This window comes from Gymnoscopelus microlampas (genome assembly GCF_963454915.1).
Source record: "Gymnoscopelus microlampas genome assembly, chromosome: 21".
Classification (NCBI taxonomy): domain Eukaryota; kingdom Metazoa; phylum Chordata; class Actinopteri; order Myctophiformes; family Myctophidae; genus Gymnoscopelus; species Gymnoscopelus microlampas.
Window position 1 is genome coordinate 5,172,019 of NC_139958.1, and position 16,692 is coordinate 5,188,710.

The window sequence follows — 16,692 nt, forward strand, 5'->3', positions numbered from 1 at the left end:
CGGTCACATGCCCCGTGCTGATGACGTCACAAGCTCCATACCGGTGACGTCACCATGCCGCCGTACCAACGCTGTAAATAGACGCAGTCGCTCGCTGCTTTCCATCACACTGACTGACCACGGCACCAGGAAGTGTAAGGAATAACACACCGTTTCAGATATGCCTCAGCTGGCAGAGAGGCCCACCGGCACTCTCATAAGGGCCAAGGCCCAGCAATTTGCCCAAACCGAACGTGTCCGGAGATTACACAGTGCCCTCCTGCTGTCGGAGGTGGAGAAGCAGAGGGAGGCACAGATTGATCTGAAGCAACGGCTGCTGAGGAGGAAGAAACTAGAGGACACTAAAGTGGCGGAGGAAATCGAACGACTATGGGAGCATCATCTTTGGGAGCAAGCCATGAAGGAACAAGCGAAACAGCAGAAGAGACAGAACCTGAGGCCTCCGCCCGACCTCCCCACCAACAGGAGAGACACTATGGTGAGAGCGGCGGCGTATGCAAAGGAACAACTGGAGAAAGAAGATCTGAAGAAAGAGGAGCAAAAGAGGAGCAAAGAGGAGCAAAAGAAACATCACCCGACTTCTCAGGAAATCGAGAAGTTATGGAAGCAACTCGAGGAACAGAACGCCAGAGAGGCGGGGAGGATACAGCAGGGCGTCTTTGAGAAACTGTTCGCCGCACAGAGGGAGAAGGAACGAGGTCGACGCCTGAAGAAAGAAGAATTGTTCGAAAAGATTGACCCAGACTTGACGGAAAGAGTTGTTTACGGCAACAAGAAGCCTGGATTGATGAAGAAGTTTGGTTCAGGAGGCCACATGGACATTGGAGACAGGAGACAGGAGACGATGCAGAAACAGAGGAATAAAGCAGAACAACAACTTTCCTACGAACCAAAGAGAGGATATGCGTTTGACCAGTATGCCCCCACAGAGACGGAGAGCCAGGAGATAGGCTTCATGTCCCTACCCCATAATCTGATCGACCCCAACGACCCCAGGCTGACCTACGCAAGACAGTACTCCGACATCACCAAAGACACAAGCACGGCCATCTTTGAAGATTGGAAGAATAATCTGAGAAAGTACAATATCCTGAAGCGCTCGAAGAGGGTAATGAAATAGCTAAACACCTTCGGAATTTCTGGATTTTTATATTGTTATTGTTTTTTCTTTTTTTTTTACCCCAGCACAGACCCAGGGCTTTTTTATTATGTTTTCTTATGACGACCCATTTTTTATTCTCGTTTTCTTTGTTGTTTTTTGGTCATGTTTTTTTATTGAGTATTATGTGGCCAAATCAGTTGAAAGCAGTTTCTGAGCAGAGCTGACAAAGTGTGCTCACAAATACACATTTTCTTAACATCTTTTTTAATTTAATTGTTTCTCCCACCTTAGTGATTCCAACCCGCCGTGTGCATAGTCCCTTTAACAACTGACATCCACTGTTTGGTCTGTGGGGGGGGGGGTGTAGTCCAGCGATTCTCAAACCTTTTTAATTTCAAGGACCCCCAGTTTGATAAGCATTAGACCACGGACCCCCATTTAAGAACCATTTTTATCTCTAGGACCCCAATCTACACTGAAATCATCTGTGTTGATTTAACTCGGAGTTGTAGACCTGTAAGGGACCACTTTGGTTAGATCTACAAGCACACAGTGTGCTTGTAGGTCTTCTATTTGTTCGCTTGTAGGTCTGCTATTTTCGGCAAAGTGGTTTGGTATAGGGGGAAAAGAGCAGACTAAGTACAGAGTGAAAGGTCAGGTTTACTAAGTATTGTTTAAGAGCGTGGTTAAATGTCTGGAAATACACATTAACATGAATCCAACATGATAGTGCTGTGAAACAAGTCTATGAAGCTGCCTATGAAATCTATGAAGAAAGAATATATTGTATACAATATATAATGGGGGTCCCTGCTTTATCTCTCTCTCAACCAAGGGGTCCTTGGCCTGAAAACGTTGAAGACCCCTGGTCCATAGGGTTTCTGTAGCCCTGGGGGCCAACATTCCTTGAGCTATGTGGCCTATATAGGGTTTCTGTAGCATGTGGCGGCTTGGTGTACCAATACAGGTAGATCCCATGGACATGACGCTAGAATTTCCCCGGGTATTTCACCGAATCCTACCCTTGATGCTGAATGTCCAGCAGAGAGGCACTTTCATGATCTTTGATATGACCCGGCCAGGTATTGAACCCTGACCTCCCAACGTCAGGGCGTACACTCTAGCCACAAGGCCACTGAGCTGCTCTCTAGGGTGGTGGGGAGGATCTTTACCCATGCAGCCCCAGGATGTGGGTCTGACTCAACCTGACCGCTATGCCGTGCAACCAAAAGTTAGCTTCCATAATTTGAGGTACAGTAAACTTCTAGTTAGGCTAACTGCATTTATGTACACATTTGCCAGATGTACATACACAGTATAAGGAGGTGTAATCTTGAAACGTTTCTGGAGCTGAAAGTTACCGTGTGTTCTCCACAATATAGTCCTTTTTAAACATCTTTTTACGTTCACATTGTCAGTTCATTTGATAGTGGACTTGGTTGTGTTTCTGGTGAACTTCAGCTCTGATGGGGCCTCAGTCTTCTGTCTGTTCACACTATAGTTCATTTGTTAGGTTTGGCACGGAAGGCGATTTGTCTATATGACAATGTATGTTAGCCAAGAGGGGCTAACATACAATGGCAAAGGATGAAGTGAACCTAGAGTGCTTTGTGTGTTTACAATGCACAGGTTTAGCGAGTCACAATGCAGACGAGAAGCGAGCCGGGGGAGATGGGGGAGTGTTCACTTAGGTGCAAAAAATTAAATTAAATAATAGTGGTCTGAGTTCACTTCAGAGGCTTGAAATAATATTATATTTATTATCATCATCATCAGCAGCGACTTGCAATGGGACTGGTCTTCAAGATATTCAAGGGACCAGTGCCCCACGGGCACAACACCAGAGGGAGCTACTACACTGATCTCATTCCCCCCTGATTCGGCACAAACATGGGGATGAATTCATTCTACTGTTATGCCACCGAAATGTGGAATACCCTACCAATCGTTTCCATGTTGAAAAATATTCATACATATTCAAGCACTTTCCAAAATAGCTATCTATCTATCTATCTATCTATCTATCTATCTATCTATCTATCTATCTATATATCGATAGATCCCAACCCGAGTGTAATAGATAGATAGATAGATAGATAGATAGATAGATAGATAGATCATAACAAAACAATTCAGGGGCTGTAGTTACGGGGTATGGGCAGTAGGGGGCTCCAGGTCACATGATTTGGAGCAGGGCAGTCAGCAGAGACAGAATATTGACCAGACTGTGAGCAGATGTAATTTAAAGCCAAAAATTGTTTATTTCTGATTGGTCTGTGGTCAGCTAAGCTTTGGCTCATTTGACTTACTTGTGAAATGGTTTCTTGAAATGCGTTTTGTATTTTATTTATAACATTCATGTAATTTGTACCAGAAACACTTTACCAATGTATAACAAAATATATGAAATTAAATAAAATAACCTCGCGTCTCCACAGTCTTTCTGCTGTAGTCTACCTGCTGTGGAAGGCCAGGTTTCTATTTACTGTCCAGTGCTCATATCCAGTCTAGAGCCCGCCCTACTGTCTCCGGTGGAATTCCACATACACATAACATGTAAACACACACATCGTTTCCGTATCCGCTCTAGTCCGGATGTGCAAAACTGTAACGCCAAAAATGAAAAACAGACTTAAAACCACTTTCTGGTCAGATTTATACTTCTTCACACGACTGTGTCGTGCTGAAAAAAAATAGCCGATCTACAAGCTCACAGCGGTGGACGCGAAGCCTTGTGAGCCTGTAGATCTGCTATTCTCGGAAGAAGGCGGGTCCAGGATGATGACGCAGTGTTGGACGGGCGTTGACCGGCGTTGCCATGTCTGCTTATTATCAGCGACTTCTTGGTAGTTGCGGATTGCGTGGGGGGCTTGTTTCTAGTTGCTTATTTGGGCTTGTTTGTTTGTTGTTTCTAAAGTGTAGTTGTGTTTGTTTGGTCTTGTTTCTAAAGTGTAGTTGTGTTTATTTGGTCTTGTTTCTAAAGTGTAGTTGTGTTTATTTGGTCTTGTTTCTAAAGTGTAGTTGCTTATTTTGGGTTTGTTTCTAAAGTGTAGTTGCTTATTTTGGGCGTTTCTAAAGTGTAGTTGTGTTTATTTGGTCATTGTTTCTAAAGTGTTTGTGTTTATTTTTGGGCTTGCTTCTAAAGTGTAGTTGTTTGTTTATTGTTTCTAAAGTGTAGTTGTTTATTTGGGCTTGTTTCATAAATATTGTTTAAAAACCAGTGGTTCTCAAACATCATGTCAAGGATCCCCAAATGTATTTGTCTGCGGAACCCCATCTGAAAATATGTTTTGCCAGGGACCCCTAAGATTTGTGCTGTTAAAATATTTCATGAATGTTTCTTTTATTTCTTTCTTAAAAAGAAAAAAATAGTCCTTAAATTGTCACTTCACTGTCATCTGGGGACCCCCTCTAAATCATGTGGGGACACCCCCTGGGGGTCCCGAGCCAGAGGTTGGGAACCACTGCCCTATTTTATTTATAGTAGTCGCTTCTTTTGGGCTTATTTTCATAGACCTGGTTTTCTTATCTCTCTCCCACAGTGTGGCAACGCTAGCCTTTACTCTCTCTATCTCTCTCTCTCTCTCTCTCTCTCTCTCTCTAGCTCTCTCTCTCTAGCTCTCTCTCTCCACTCCAGTCCATTTCCGACTGCAGTAGAGCAGCAGGAACAAGGGAAACAAACGTTCATACAACAATAAGGACCTCATCTATTTGATTCACGGGGAAGGAGGAGGAACATTAGTTTTTTATTAAAATGACAACCAAATGGACGTTCCTGAAGGGGAAACAACAAACACACTGTCGTCGCCAGGGGACAACGACAACAACACACATTTTGGGACGTATTTTGCGGTAGGGGTTTCTTGTTGTTATTGTGTTACTGTGTGTGTGTCGCAGGAAGAGGATGTGTGGAGCACCGCTACCGCTGCTGCACCACATCATCATCCAGACGTTTTGATGCGACTGAACGCCTTCATAGCGATATTACTATTATTATTACTATTTACTGACTGTTCTCTAAGTCTGGTCCCTATGGAATGTACGTGTGATGACGGCCGCGTTGCCAGGTGCGCCCATGGGACGCCGTTTTCTGCGGAAAGGTAACCGATGAAAACTCTAAATGAAAACAACACGGAGGGCTCCAACACCACCACCGCGGGGGACGTCATGGTCATGGAGGACAACAACAAGGATGAGAACAACCTCAAGACGGTGCGGCTGTGGCGGGACGCCGCCCTGCGCTCGAGGAAGCTGCGGAGCAACCTGCGCCACCTCACCCTGTGCGCCAAGAACAGCCAGGAGGAGATCACGTTTCCCGAGGACATAGGCGAGATCGAGGCGCTCAACCTGGGCAACAACTCGCTGCGGGCGCTGCCCGAGGGCCTGGGCGCCACCCTGGGCAACCTGCGTGTCCTCGTCCTCCGGCGGAACAAGTTCGCGGCCGTGCCCGGCGTGGTGTTCGAGCTCGGGCAGCTGGTGGAGCTCGACATGAGCCACAACTGCCTGAGGAGCTTCTCCGAGGACGTGGGCACGCTGAAGGGGCTGAAGAAGCTCTGCATCAGTCACAACAAAATTGAGCACCTGCCGTCGCAGATGGGAGCGCTGCAGGTTTTGGAAGAGCTCGACATTAGTTTCAATGAGCTCATCGATTTTCCCAGGTCGTTCTCGCAGCTGAAGAAGCTGCGCACGCTGGACACGGACCACAACAAGCTGAACCAGTTCCCCCCGGAGATCCTGGCCCTGGTTGACCTGGAGGAGCTGGACTGCTCCGGGAACAAGTTTGAGGCGCTGCCGGTGGACATCATGAAGTTGCGGTCCATCAAGATCTTTTGGCTGAGCAGCCTTCACATGTCCACGCTGCCTGACACCTTCTGCCACTTGCAAAGTCTGGAGAGTCTAATGCTGGACAGTAACCATCTCAACGCGTTGCCTCCAAGCTTTGCCAATCTCCAGAGACTGAAAATGTTAAATCTGTCGTCGAATTATTTCGAGAACTTTCCCCTGGCCGTTTTAAATATCGCGGGATTAGAGGAACTTTACCTAAGCAGGAATAGACTGTCTTTTGTGCCCAAGGAAATCGGGCAGATGGTCAAGTTGGCGAACCTGTGGTTAGACAATAACAACATTACCTACCTGCCGGACTCCATTGTGGAGCTGGAGAAACTGGAGGAGCTTGTCGTACAGGGTAACCAAATAGCCATACTTCCAGACAACTTTGGAAAGCTTTCTAAAGTGAATATTTGGAAGGTGAAGGACAACCCCCTCATTCAGCCTCCTTATGAAGTGTGCATGAAAGGGATTCCTTACATCGCGGCCTATCAAAATGAGCTCAGACATTCTCAGCACGCTGTGAAGCCCAGGCTAAAATTAGTCCTGATGGGGACAAAGGACGCAGGCAAAACACTGCTCAGGCGGAGTGTCGTTCGTAAACCGCACGATGCTAAAGGTAACGAGGGAAACAAGGGAATTGAAGTTACCAACTGGGTCGCGGACGTCGAGCGCAGTCTTACATTTCTAGTGTACGATTTGTCAGGGAAGCAAAACTATGACCTCATCAAACCCTTCTTTCTTTCCCCCGGCGCTCTGTACATTCTCGTTGTGAATCTCAAAGCGTATTCGTCCAAGAACTTTTATGCCCACGTCGGGTACTTCCTCCACCTGCTCGGTGCCAAAGTGCCCCATGCGGTGGTGTGCATGGTGGGCACACACAGGGACCTGTGTGGAGACATGGAGTTGGAGGAGAAGAGTCTGGACATCCACAGACAGATTGCCTTGCAGGAGAAGGGAGACACCCAGTGCCTGAGGAGCCTTTCCCGGCAGGTGGACCAGGCCCTGGAGCAGGGCTACAACGTGCGCACCTCCAGCCCCCACATCGTCTTCTACGGCGTGACCGACAAGAACCTGCGGCGGAAGAGGGCCCAGCTGCAATACATGCTCAACCACAGGCTGCAGATCCTCTCCCCTGTCCTGTGCGTCAGCTGCACGGAGAGCCAGAGGAACATCCAGAGGCTCAGGGAGAAGCTCATGTCGGTGGCGGACCAAAGAGAGATCTTCCCCAACCTCCACCGCGTGCTGCCCAGGTCCTGGCAGACGCTGGAGGAGCTGCACTTTAAACCCCAGGACCTGTGGCTGTCGTGGTGGGACTCGGCCCGCCTGGGCCTCCAGGCGGGGCTGACGGAGGACCGCCTGCAGAGCGCCTTATCGTACTTGCATGAGAGCGGGAAGCTGCTCTACTTTGAGGACAGCCTCTCTCTCAAGGAGTACGTCTTTCACAATCTGCCGCGCTTCATCGCGATCCTCAACGTTTTCTTTCAGAAGGACGAGACGTCGCTTTTGGAGCGGCTCTTGTCCGAGGGCAAGCGGGAGGACACGGCCAGGGTGAGCCTGGTGATAGAGGACGAGAAGGGAGAGAACCACAGGGTCTCTCATCTCCGGCACCACGTGGAGGACTTCGTCCGACAGGGCGTTCTGTCCTCAAACGTCATCCGCCTGCTTCTGAAGCCTCTCATTCAGACGCAGCAGGACCTTCACCTCATCATGGAGCTGCTGGAGAAGATGGGCATCTGCTACTGCATCAACAAACCCCGCACCAAGCCGCTGAACGGAGCCACGGTGTGGTACAAGTTCCCCAGCTACGTGAGCAGCGACGAGCCCCACGCGGCGGACGACTGGCCGAGCGGCAGCTCTCTGGCCATGTGTCACTTCTTCTCGGTGGAGCAGCTGCAGGTGGACTACAGCTTCCCGTTCGTCTTCCCTCCCGGGCTGTTTGCGCGTTTCAGCGCGCAGATCAACGGCCACGTGGTGCAGCGGTCGGACGGGAGGCACCAGATCTTCGCCTACCGCGGCAAGGTCCCCGTGATGATCAGCCACCAGCCGGCCAAGGGGAGAGCGCGCTCGGAGACCCTGTCCGTCGCCAGCCACGCCTCGCTCCCCAACATCTGGACGGCCTGGCAGGCCATCACCCCGCTGTTAGACGAGCTGAATGTGCTGCTGAGGGAGTGGCCTGCGCTCCACTACTCTGTACACGTCCTGTGTTCCAAGTGCCTCAAGAGAGGAGCATCCAACCCACATGCCTTTCCAGGTAATTACTGTCTCTATGACCACGCACAGGCATGCACAGACACACACACACACACACACACACACACACACACACACACACACACACACACACACACACACACACACACACACACACACACACACACACACACACACACACACACACACACACACACACTCAAGCATGAACGTCTCAGTCAGACAGACGGACACGCACACACTCACACTCCCTCTCTCACCCTCTTAACCACTTTCAACTTGGCATGCCTATTTTGGGCATGTCGTTATACAGGTGAACATTTTCTAAGTCTCTCTCTCTCTCTCTCTCTCCATCTCCCAAAAAGAAATTCCCACTTATTTCAAAACTAGTGGGAAATAGCTGGCATACCGGCCTGCATCGCCTCACCTCGTGGCGCATTGTGAGCTTGAAGGCCACCGGCTAATCTTCGCTATTAGTCGTACAACAAATTACAGTAAATAAGTGGGTTATAAGTGTGTTGGCTTCTGACTATTTATGTCAATGTGTGTATTATCATTATTTAAAAAAAAAAAAGTATATTCAGTGGATTGGTAATATTTTATACCAGTGCAGAAATAGAGGGTGGCATTCTTCGCAAAGCATCCAGATGACATAGATTAGATTCATCAGTCAGTAGGTGGGTGATGCATGCATGCACCAAGGCTATGAAGTGGCTTTATATAGGCTAAATAGCTACAGCAGTGGTTCACAAACCTTTTTCGTGTCAGGGACCCCCAAATGAATATGAATTTGGACCACCATCTGAAAATTGTTTGTGGCAGGGTCCCCATACAAGATTTGTGTTGTTAAAATGTTTCAAACATATTTATTCTAAACTTCAAAAATATGTGTTTTTGGGCTTTTATGCCTTTTATTATTGATAGGACAGTAGGCTGACAGGAAATGGGGGAGTCGAACCTGCACGTTTTTCAGGCCAAGGACCCCCTATCCGAGAGAGAGATGAAGCAGGGACCCTCAACTACATATTATAAAAAAATGTGTTGCAGATTAAACTATTTCATAGATACCGTACCTTCATAGACTTGTTTGACAGCATTATCATCAGCATATGTTGGATTCATGTTAAAAAAAATTAAAAAACGTCAATACTAAACTTAACCTTTCACAACTTTAACCGAAAATAGACGATCTACAAGCTCACAGCGCCTCGCAATATTCCTTATTTCTTTGCTTCACGCAAATTTGTGCTTGATAATGTTCTGCTAGCTCATGGCTCTGTACAGTACTAGTACAGTATATGCTATATGCTGACTTTGTTCCATTTGCCACAGACTAAAACTTGGCAGGGCGTCGACAGTCTTTGTGGATCTCTTCATGTCTGCAGTGCTGCTGCTTGTGTGAATAATTAGATACAAGGCAGACAGTGTCTTAAGAGCTTTTCTACTGGCCTGCCACAGCTTCAGGAAGGCCTGACATGTATCTAATCACTCAAACAGGCCACACTGCACTGACTGCAGACCAAATACGATTACATGATACCCGATGAAGCTGGTCTATTTGACATGAAACCTAACATAACCGTACGAGTAGCGTGCCAAACTTTTGAGAATATAAAATATAATATATATATATAGGCTAATAATAGCAATAATAAGACTGTGGTTGGCTGATTGCCACACTGATAATGAACAATGTGACAGAGTCCACAAAAACAATCTTTCTTCTTGGTCAACGAAGCTTGGACTGTCCTGCCAAAGAGGTTGCTGGCCTGGTTTAAACTGGAAAGCTCTGAGACAGTTGAGCAGAGAAACAAAGGTTAAGATTTGGGATACAACAGTTAATCAAATAATTTACAACAAATACAACAAAGTATAACATAGCTAGGGCTTAAGTGGTTAGTTAGACTAATACATTCGATTATAGAAAAAAAGAAATCGTGGAATTATTTTGCGTTGACTCGATATATATTGTATATTAAAAAAAACACGCTTCAAGATTATTCAATTAATCTAAAAAGTAATCAATATAATAATCGTTAACCAGGAAAATATTCGATTGGCGGAGCTCTAAATTATATTTTAAAAGTCCTGCCATTGCATGTTGATAAGGCATCTCTTCTCTTTTTAGCACAAGGCACTTTTTTTGTGAGACATTACATTTAATTCAACTCACATACCTTTCACTTCACGTATGGTTTATGGGTCAAGTGCACCCAATTAATGAGTATGTGCAGAATCGTGCACGGGTGGACTGTGTATGTAGTGTAGGTGTAGGGTGTTGGTTTGTTGGCACATGGTAACATCTATTGATGTAACAGTGTGGATACTGAAAAAGATACAGGCCCTCAGTTTTGTCTAGGGAATTGGGACACATTGAGTGTCAACTGTTCGTGTCTGCTACTCTGCTTATATGTTGTATGAACACAAACACAAGTGACCTTTTGTGCCCGGACAAGTCAAGTGGGAGATCTACTTGTCCGAAGGACGAGTGCCTTAAACAGTTAATGTCAAGCCCTGCTTGAATGTATAATCTTAATATAAACACTGAACATAATAGTTCACCCATAAATTAAAAAAATGGTCATCATCATCATAATTGAGAGCTTATAATTGCGACGCTGTCACAATCATTTAGCTTTGCTTCCATTGCATGATTCAGCAGCTGTCTCTCATTAACGTCAACATAACACTCACAAAAGAGCAAACCTAGCACATATTGAAGAGAATGTGATGGAGAGAGAGAAAAGAGGCTTTGATGGATGAGGAATGTTGAGACAACTGTTGTGTCTGTTGGTACTGTAGTGGAGATGTTAGGAATGTTAGGAATGGGGCTAACTGCTGGGACATTGCCTTGACAGTTACACCGTGTGTTTCTTCTTCTTCAGGGAACTCACCGCACCTTGAATGGGGCTAGTGTAGGTTATTCTTTGCACGTTATTATGCTACAGATGTAGTTAAAGGTAGGGTAAGTGGTATTTTTTTTGGTGTCATTGCTACAGGGTGTTTGTTCAGTAACAGGAGTCTGAGTCTCCCCGTCTGTCCAGCTCTTAAGTAAACAACAGAAAATACATTTTCAGTCAATTTGGAAGTGATGACACAAAGAAATGAAAATTTTCAGCTGATAAATGGGTAACTCTCTCCTGACTCCAAATTGGCAACAAACCTGTCATGATTTATGACCTTTATCTGCTTGACCCAGTACACTCAATCACACAATCACTCGTCTAAGTAAGCATATTGATATTTGTGATACGATGACCATCGGCTACTTTATCAGAGAGACTGACATCTGTGCACATTGATACGAGATGTGTGTTCTATTCTATCCATTCTGTTCTTGTCCTTGTCTCATATCTTTTGGTCACGTTATGTGTCCAATACTGCAGTGGTTCTCAAACTTTTTCATGTCAAGGACCCCTAAATTGACACTCATAAGCCCGTGGACCCCCATTTGAAAAGATATGCCAGGGACCCCCGTAAGAGAAGATTTGTACAGCTCTAATTTCATGGACCCCCAGTTTGACATGCATTAGGCTACGGACCCCCATTTAATGGCGTTTCTATCTCTGGGACCCCGATTTATATTGTAAAATCAATACGGGTCAATTTGGTTCCATGTGTACAATCTCAGAGTTACAGACCCATAAGGGTCCATTTGGTTCCTAGCTATCTATCATTTAGCTGGGGACCCCCTGGAACTCCCTCAAGGACCCCTGGGGGTCCCCTGACCCCACTTTGAGAACCACTGCAATACTGTATGTATTCTCTAAGTGTGTATTACACTTCAGAACTTTGTGTGATACTGCCTGCTGTCATGGTGTTCTGCGTGCACGTCACTCAGCTGAAGCCTCACTCACCACCCTAAAGCCACTCCACACCAAGGATTCTCCACGCAACTCCTTGCAACATGCAGCTACTTGCAACCATTCCCAATGGCACTTGCAAGGAGTTGCATTGGTGCGGTCAACCTTAAAACTGTTTTGTTGCAAGGAGTTGCGACAGTTGCGTTGGTGCGGTTCGGCATGTAGTTATAGAGGGAGACTCTAAGTGACCACGTGGTTGGTCAACTGTAATCACAACAAAACCTGTTACTGAACAGACTGTCAATGGCAGTGATTACTAGAGTACAGAGATTTTACGTTTTAACAAAGATTATTTAGTTTTAACCACAAATACATCTCACCCTACGTATAAATATGGAAGCAATCCAAGCGTACTTACTGTACGCCTGATTTATACTTTAGATGTGTGTCAGTGCACGAAAATAAACGATCTACAAGTTCACAACGCATTGAATCAGGGTGTATTGTGAGCTTGTAGATCTGCTTTTTTCACCTAACTTGTTGTAGCACCTTCTCTTCGTCATGCGTAGCCTTTGTTTAGGTAGGCTAACTAAGTTCTAGTTTTACTGTATTTCTATTTGACTGAGCCTTTGTCATATTTGTAATAGCCTATTACACAGCTGTAGGCTGTTTGTTAAAGAAAGGTAAAGAGAAAACTGGCCAAAACCCAACTGCCAACCGTGCAGAAAGCAGCAACGCAACATAAAGGTTGAAGCTTAACAATATATTAACCCATTAAAAAGCATCTGTGGCATTTTAGATTTTTGCGTTGGATATAAAAAAAATAGCAGATCTACTTGTACATCTGTTATTTTTGAACATTTTCGAAAAATCGTGAAAGTATGAAAACTACTGACTTAGAAGGCATTTGTAGAATCGGCCTCAGGTTTTAAAGGAGAATACCACTAATTTTCAACATTGAACCATGTCATAATATACCTTAGGCTGCCTCATTCACTAGAATGGTGAATTTCACTTCCAGCTGAAACAGTGCGACTTGAATATAAAGTTAAGACTCGTTAAAGCATTTTCAGCCAATTGATTTCTATTATCTACAAATACTATGTCTTAGTAAATGTGATATATAACCATATGCCATTATAAACTACTACAAGTCTCACTGTTTCAGCTGGAAGTGAGATTCCCCATTCTAGTGAATGAGGCAGCCTAGAGGGCGGGCCAAAGAGTTCACCTTCCGTATGTCACTGGGGCTTTTTTTCTTATTTCCACACAACAGGCATATTATGACCTGGTTCAATGTTGAAAATGAGTGGTATTGCCCTTTAATGGGTTAATAATAGTAGTATACTATCAATGCACAGCAGCAAAAGGCAGCTTTACTGTTCTTCTGTGTTATTGAAAAACAACAGGCCGGGGAACATTTTAAATATTGAATCTTGGGGATCTGGGGATCCACAGGGGAGCGGTGTGGCTCCAATGTGGAATCGTGGATCTCAGACCGCATGTCACCATGCAGCCTGTGATGATGTCACTCATCCTTGATGATGTCAGTGGTCTATGACTCATCTATGATGTATGATGACTCCCAAATGTGGGTCAAGGTTTCAGACAGATCACAACCTCCATTCCTTGACTTCCATTATGAAAATGAACGTTGAATATTTAAAAAGTATGACACATTTATGGGGGGAAGAAAAAGCAGTCCAACGGTTTCTAGACAGACAGACAGACAGACCTACTTTCTTTTAGAAAGCTTCTAGACTTTAGAGGTAGTCGTAGATTGCAGCTAAATAAGTTATGTAACGCTATATTGGATCACTCCATCAATATGATATATCCAATCATATTGGAGTGATCCAATCGCTCACATAACCGTGGTTACCTACGTAACCATCGGTATACACAGTTCCTTACTTGCCTGTTGTTGTTGTTGTTGTTATTATTATTATTATTATTATTAGTAGTTTCATTATGATTTGTCCCATATCAGTGTAGCTAACTCCAGATTTGGTCTCAGTAAATGGCCAGTACAGTGTGCACTCTGCTCTGTGCTGTATTTCATCTGACCTAATATGGTGGTGATATTTCTGGCTGCAGAGAGTTGGAGCTCCTCTCTCTCTCTCTCTCTCTCTCTCTCTCTCTCTCTCTCTCCTCTCATCAGCACACAAAACAAAACACACCAAAACAGAACACACTGAACTGGAGAACACAGTAACACACGTGTGTTTCCAGAGGGGAAGCCTTCACTTTCCATGTTTTTCTTTCTTGCTATCTGGCTATGAAGAACAATGTTCAGGTTCCCCCAAAATGGTTATTAATCACCAATGTTGTATATCGTTGCTATTCAAAAAATAGCAGATCTACAAGCTCGTAGAGCGGCACCGAGTGCGGCACCGAGCTTGTAGATATGCTATTTTTGTTAAACCGTGAAAATGTGTGCAAATTTTGGAATATATATATTTTGAAGCGAACATTTGTAACTCAAATATTTGCTTCTGGGGGTCCCTGGAACAAAATATTTTACAAATGTTTGCTTTAAAAATATATATATTCAAAGATTTGCACAAATTGTCCACGATAAAAAAAAAAGCAGATCTACAATCTCAGTGCCGCGCTATGAGCTTGTATATCTGCTATTTTTGAATAGCCAAAGAAATAAAAAAATAACACGGATGCCCTACTTGATCATAACTACAGCGTCACGCAAAAGCATCAAAAATAGCAGATCAACAAGCTTGAAACGCGGCGCGACCGCTGTATGACAAAGCATGAAATAGGGCATTAAAGTGGTTAATGTGATGATGACCCCAATACGCTGATGACACTGCAGATAATATGATAAGAACATGAACATGTGTTCTCATGGATTACAGTTCTCAGTCACGACTGATTTCAGTCATTTGGATTTCATAGAAATTTGATTTCATGTCACAATTTATTACATAATCGCCTAATCGCAATTATTTGAGATAATCGCAAACATCTTTGCATAATCGTTTTCCATGTTGACAAATTTTGTATATTTCTTTCAAAAATTGTGGAAATCGCAGATCTACAAGCTCCCAATGCATTGCGATATGACTTGTTGTGAGCTTGCAGATCTGCTATTTCCACTATATAGTTTTCTTAAAAGGATTGTTATTATCAAAAGGAAGTTATTATCAAAATACAACCACCCCAATTGTATACGTTATATTATATTAACATACTCTACCATACAGATTGGGCAAAATGTCATTTTATTCATTAAAAAAAAAGTTACATAGTGAGCAGAGCATGTGAGCGGAGCAGAGCATGTGAGCGGAGCGGAGCGGGTGAAAATGCCGCTCCGCGCTCCAGGGGGCTGAAATGCCGCTCGCTATTCGCTCATGTTAAACCCCCCCGCGCTCCGCTCCCCGTCGCTCCTCGCTCACGTTGATTTGCGCAAATCTCGCTCCACGCTCCGCTCAAACCGGGTCGCTCAACAGTAAAAAAAAAGAAAAGAAAAAGAAAGTAGAAATTCTAATGACATCTCGGTGCGCTGTGCACTGCACATGTCTGTGTGTCTCTGAGTCCGTGCGACCGGGCATGCTCAAACATTCGGTGCGCGGCCCCCGCGAGGGCGGCCTGGAGCGGGAGGCGGTCCTCGCTCTGAGTAGCGCTCCAACCTTTTTATAACCCGCTCCGCGCTCACGTCAAAATCGCGTCGCTCCGCTCAGCGCTCCGCTCCGCTCACATGCTCTGATAGTGAGGCTTTAATTGCCCAGCCTTAATACAACCCTTGAACCTTTTCTCACTAACTGCTGAGTTACATGAGGTCAGATTTCTTTAACCACCATCCATGATGATAAGCAACTTTTATACAGAGTCCTTGACAGATATGCCAGTTTATATTTATATAGATATATCTTGGCTGCCAACATTTATGTTTCCCCGTTTGTCAAAAGCAACACTCACACCGATCTATAGCCGATCTACAAGCGGAAAACACCAACCGATGCGATGGCGTTGTGCACTTGTAGATCAGCTATTTTCACTATTTTAAATCTGATAATTTGAATCAAATATACACGTTTTTCAGAAAACTTAGGTTAGGATTTGGAAGGTGTTTTTAGAATCAGCCTCAGGCCTAAATGGGTTATAATAATAGTAATAATTATACAATACAACTAGGAAGCCTGGATGGCAGCCAACACCTTGAGCCAAGAAAAGATGGCTGTAGATTACATTCACATCTCTGTTTCTGCTTCCTGCCTCCGTGAGGAAGAGAAGTTCTCTTTTTTTCCTTTTCTCTCAGGTCCAGGCTTCCTCAAGAGTGTGGATAACAATATAATTAGATTACAATTTACACTTTAGGCATTTAGCGGATGCTCTTTATCCAGAGCCACTTACAAATAAGCAAGGTAAACACACGCATCAGATGCAGAGAGACAGTGTAGTGCCTCAATAAGCCCTGTACTGGGCCCTGTTCTGGGCCCTGCACTGGGCCCTGCACTGGGCCCGGCCCTGCACTGGGATGTTATTGCTGTGTATAGATTGTTTTTCCCAGCAGGACGCTCACCCCCGCTGGACAAGCCCTGCTTAATCCGGTTAGAGAAGCTTTGAGGATTAGTCCGAGTTAAGGATGTATACAGAGACAGAAAATACATGTTTAGGTCGGGAGGGATGCCATTTTTTATCCAATCAGGGGAGAGAACGCATTCAGGATGCAATCCAATCAGGAGAGAGAACTCATACAGGATACAGGATATACGTGACATTTGGAAG

General features: G+C 44.9%; 1 protein-coding gene across 1 annotated transcript in view; it reads left to right on the forward strand.

Moving 5' to 3' along the window:
• Nucleotides 1-4,765: 4,765 nt before the first annotated feature.
• mfhas1 (multifunctional ROCO family signaling regulator 1) overlaps nucleotides 4,766-16,692 on the forward strand; it is a 32,230-nt gene continuing 20,303 nt past the window's right edge. Inside the window, exon 1 of the mRNA XM_084047522.1 lies at nucleotides 4,766-8,183. Coding sequence (XP_083903648.1) covers nucleotides 5,210-8,183 — 2,974 coding nt within the window. The 5' untranslated portion in view covers nucleotides 4,766-5,209. The remainder of the gene's footprint in view (nucleotides 8,184-16,692) is intronic.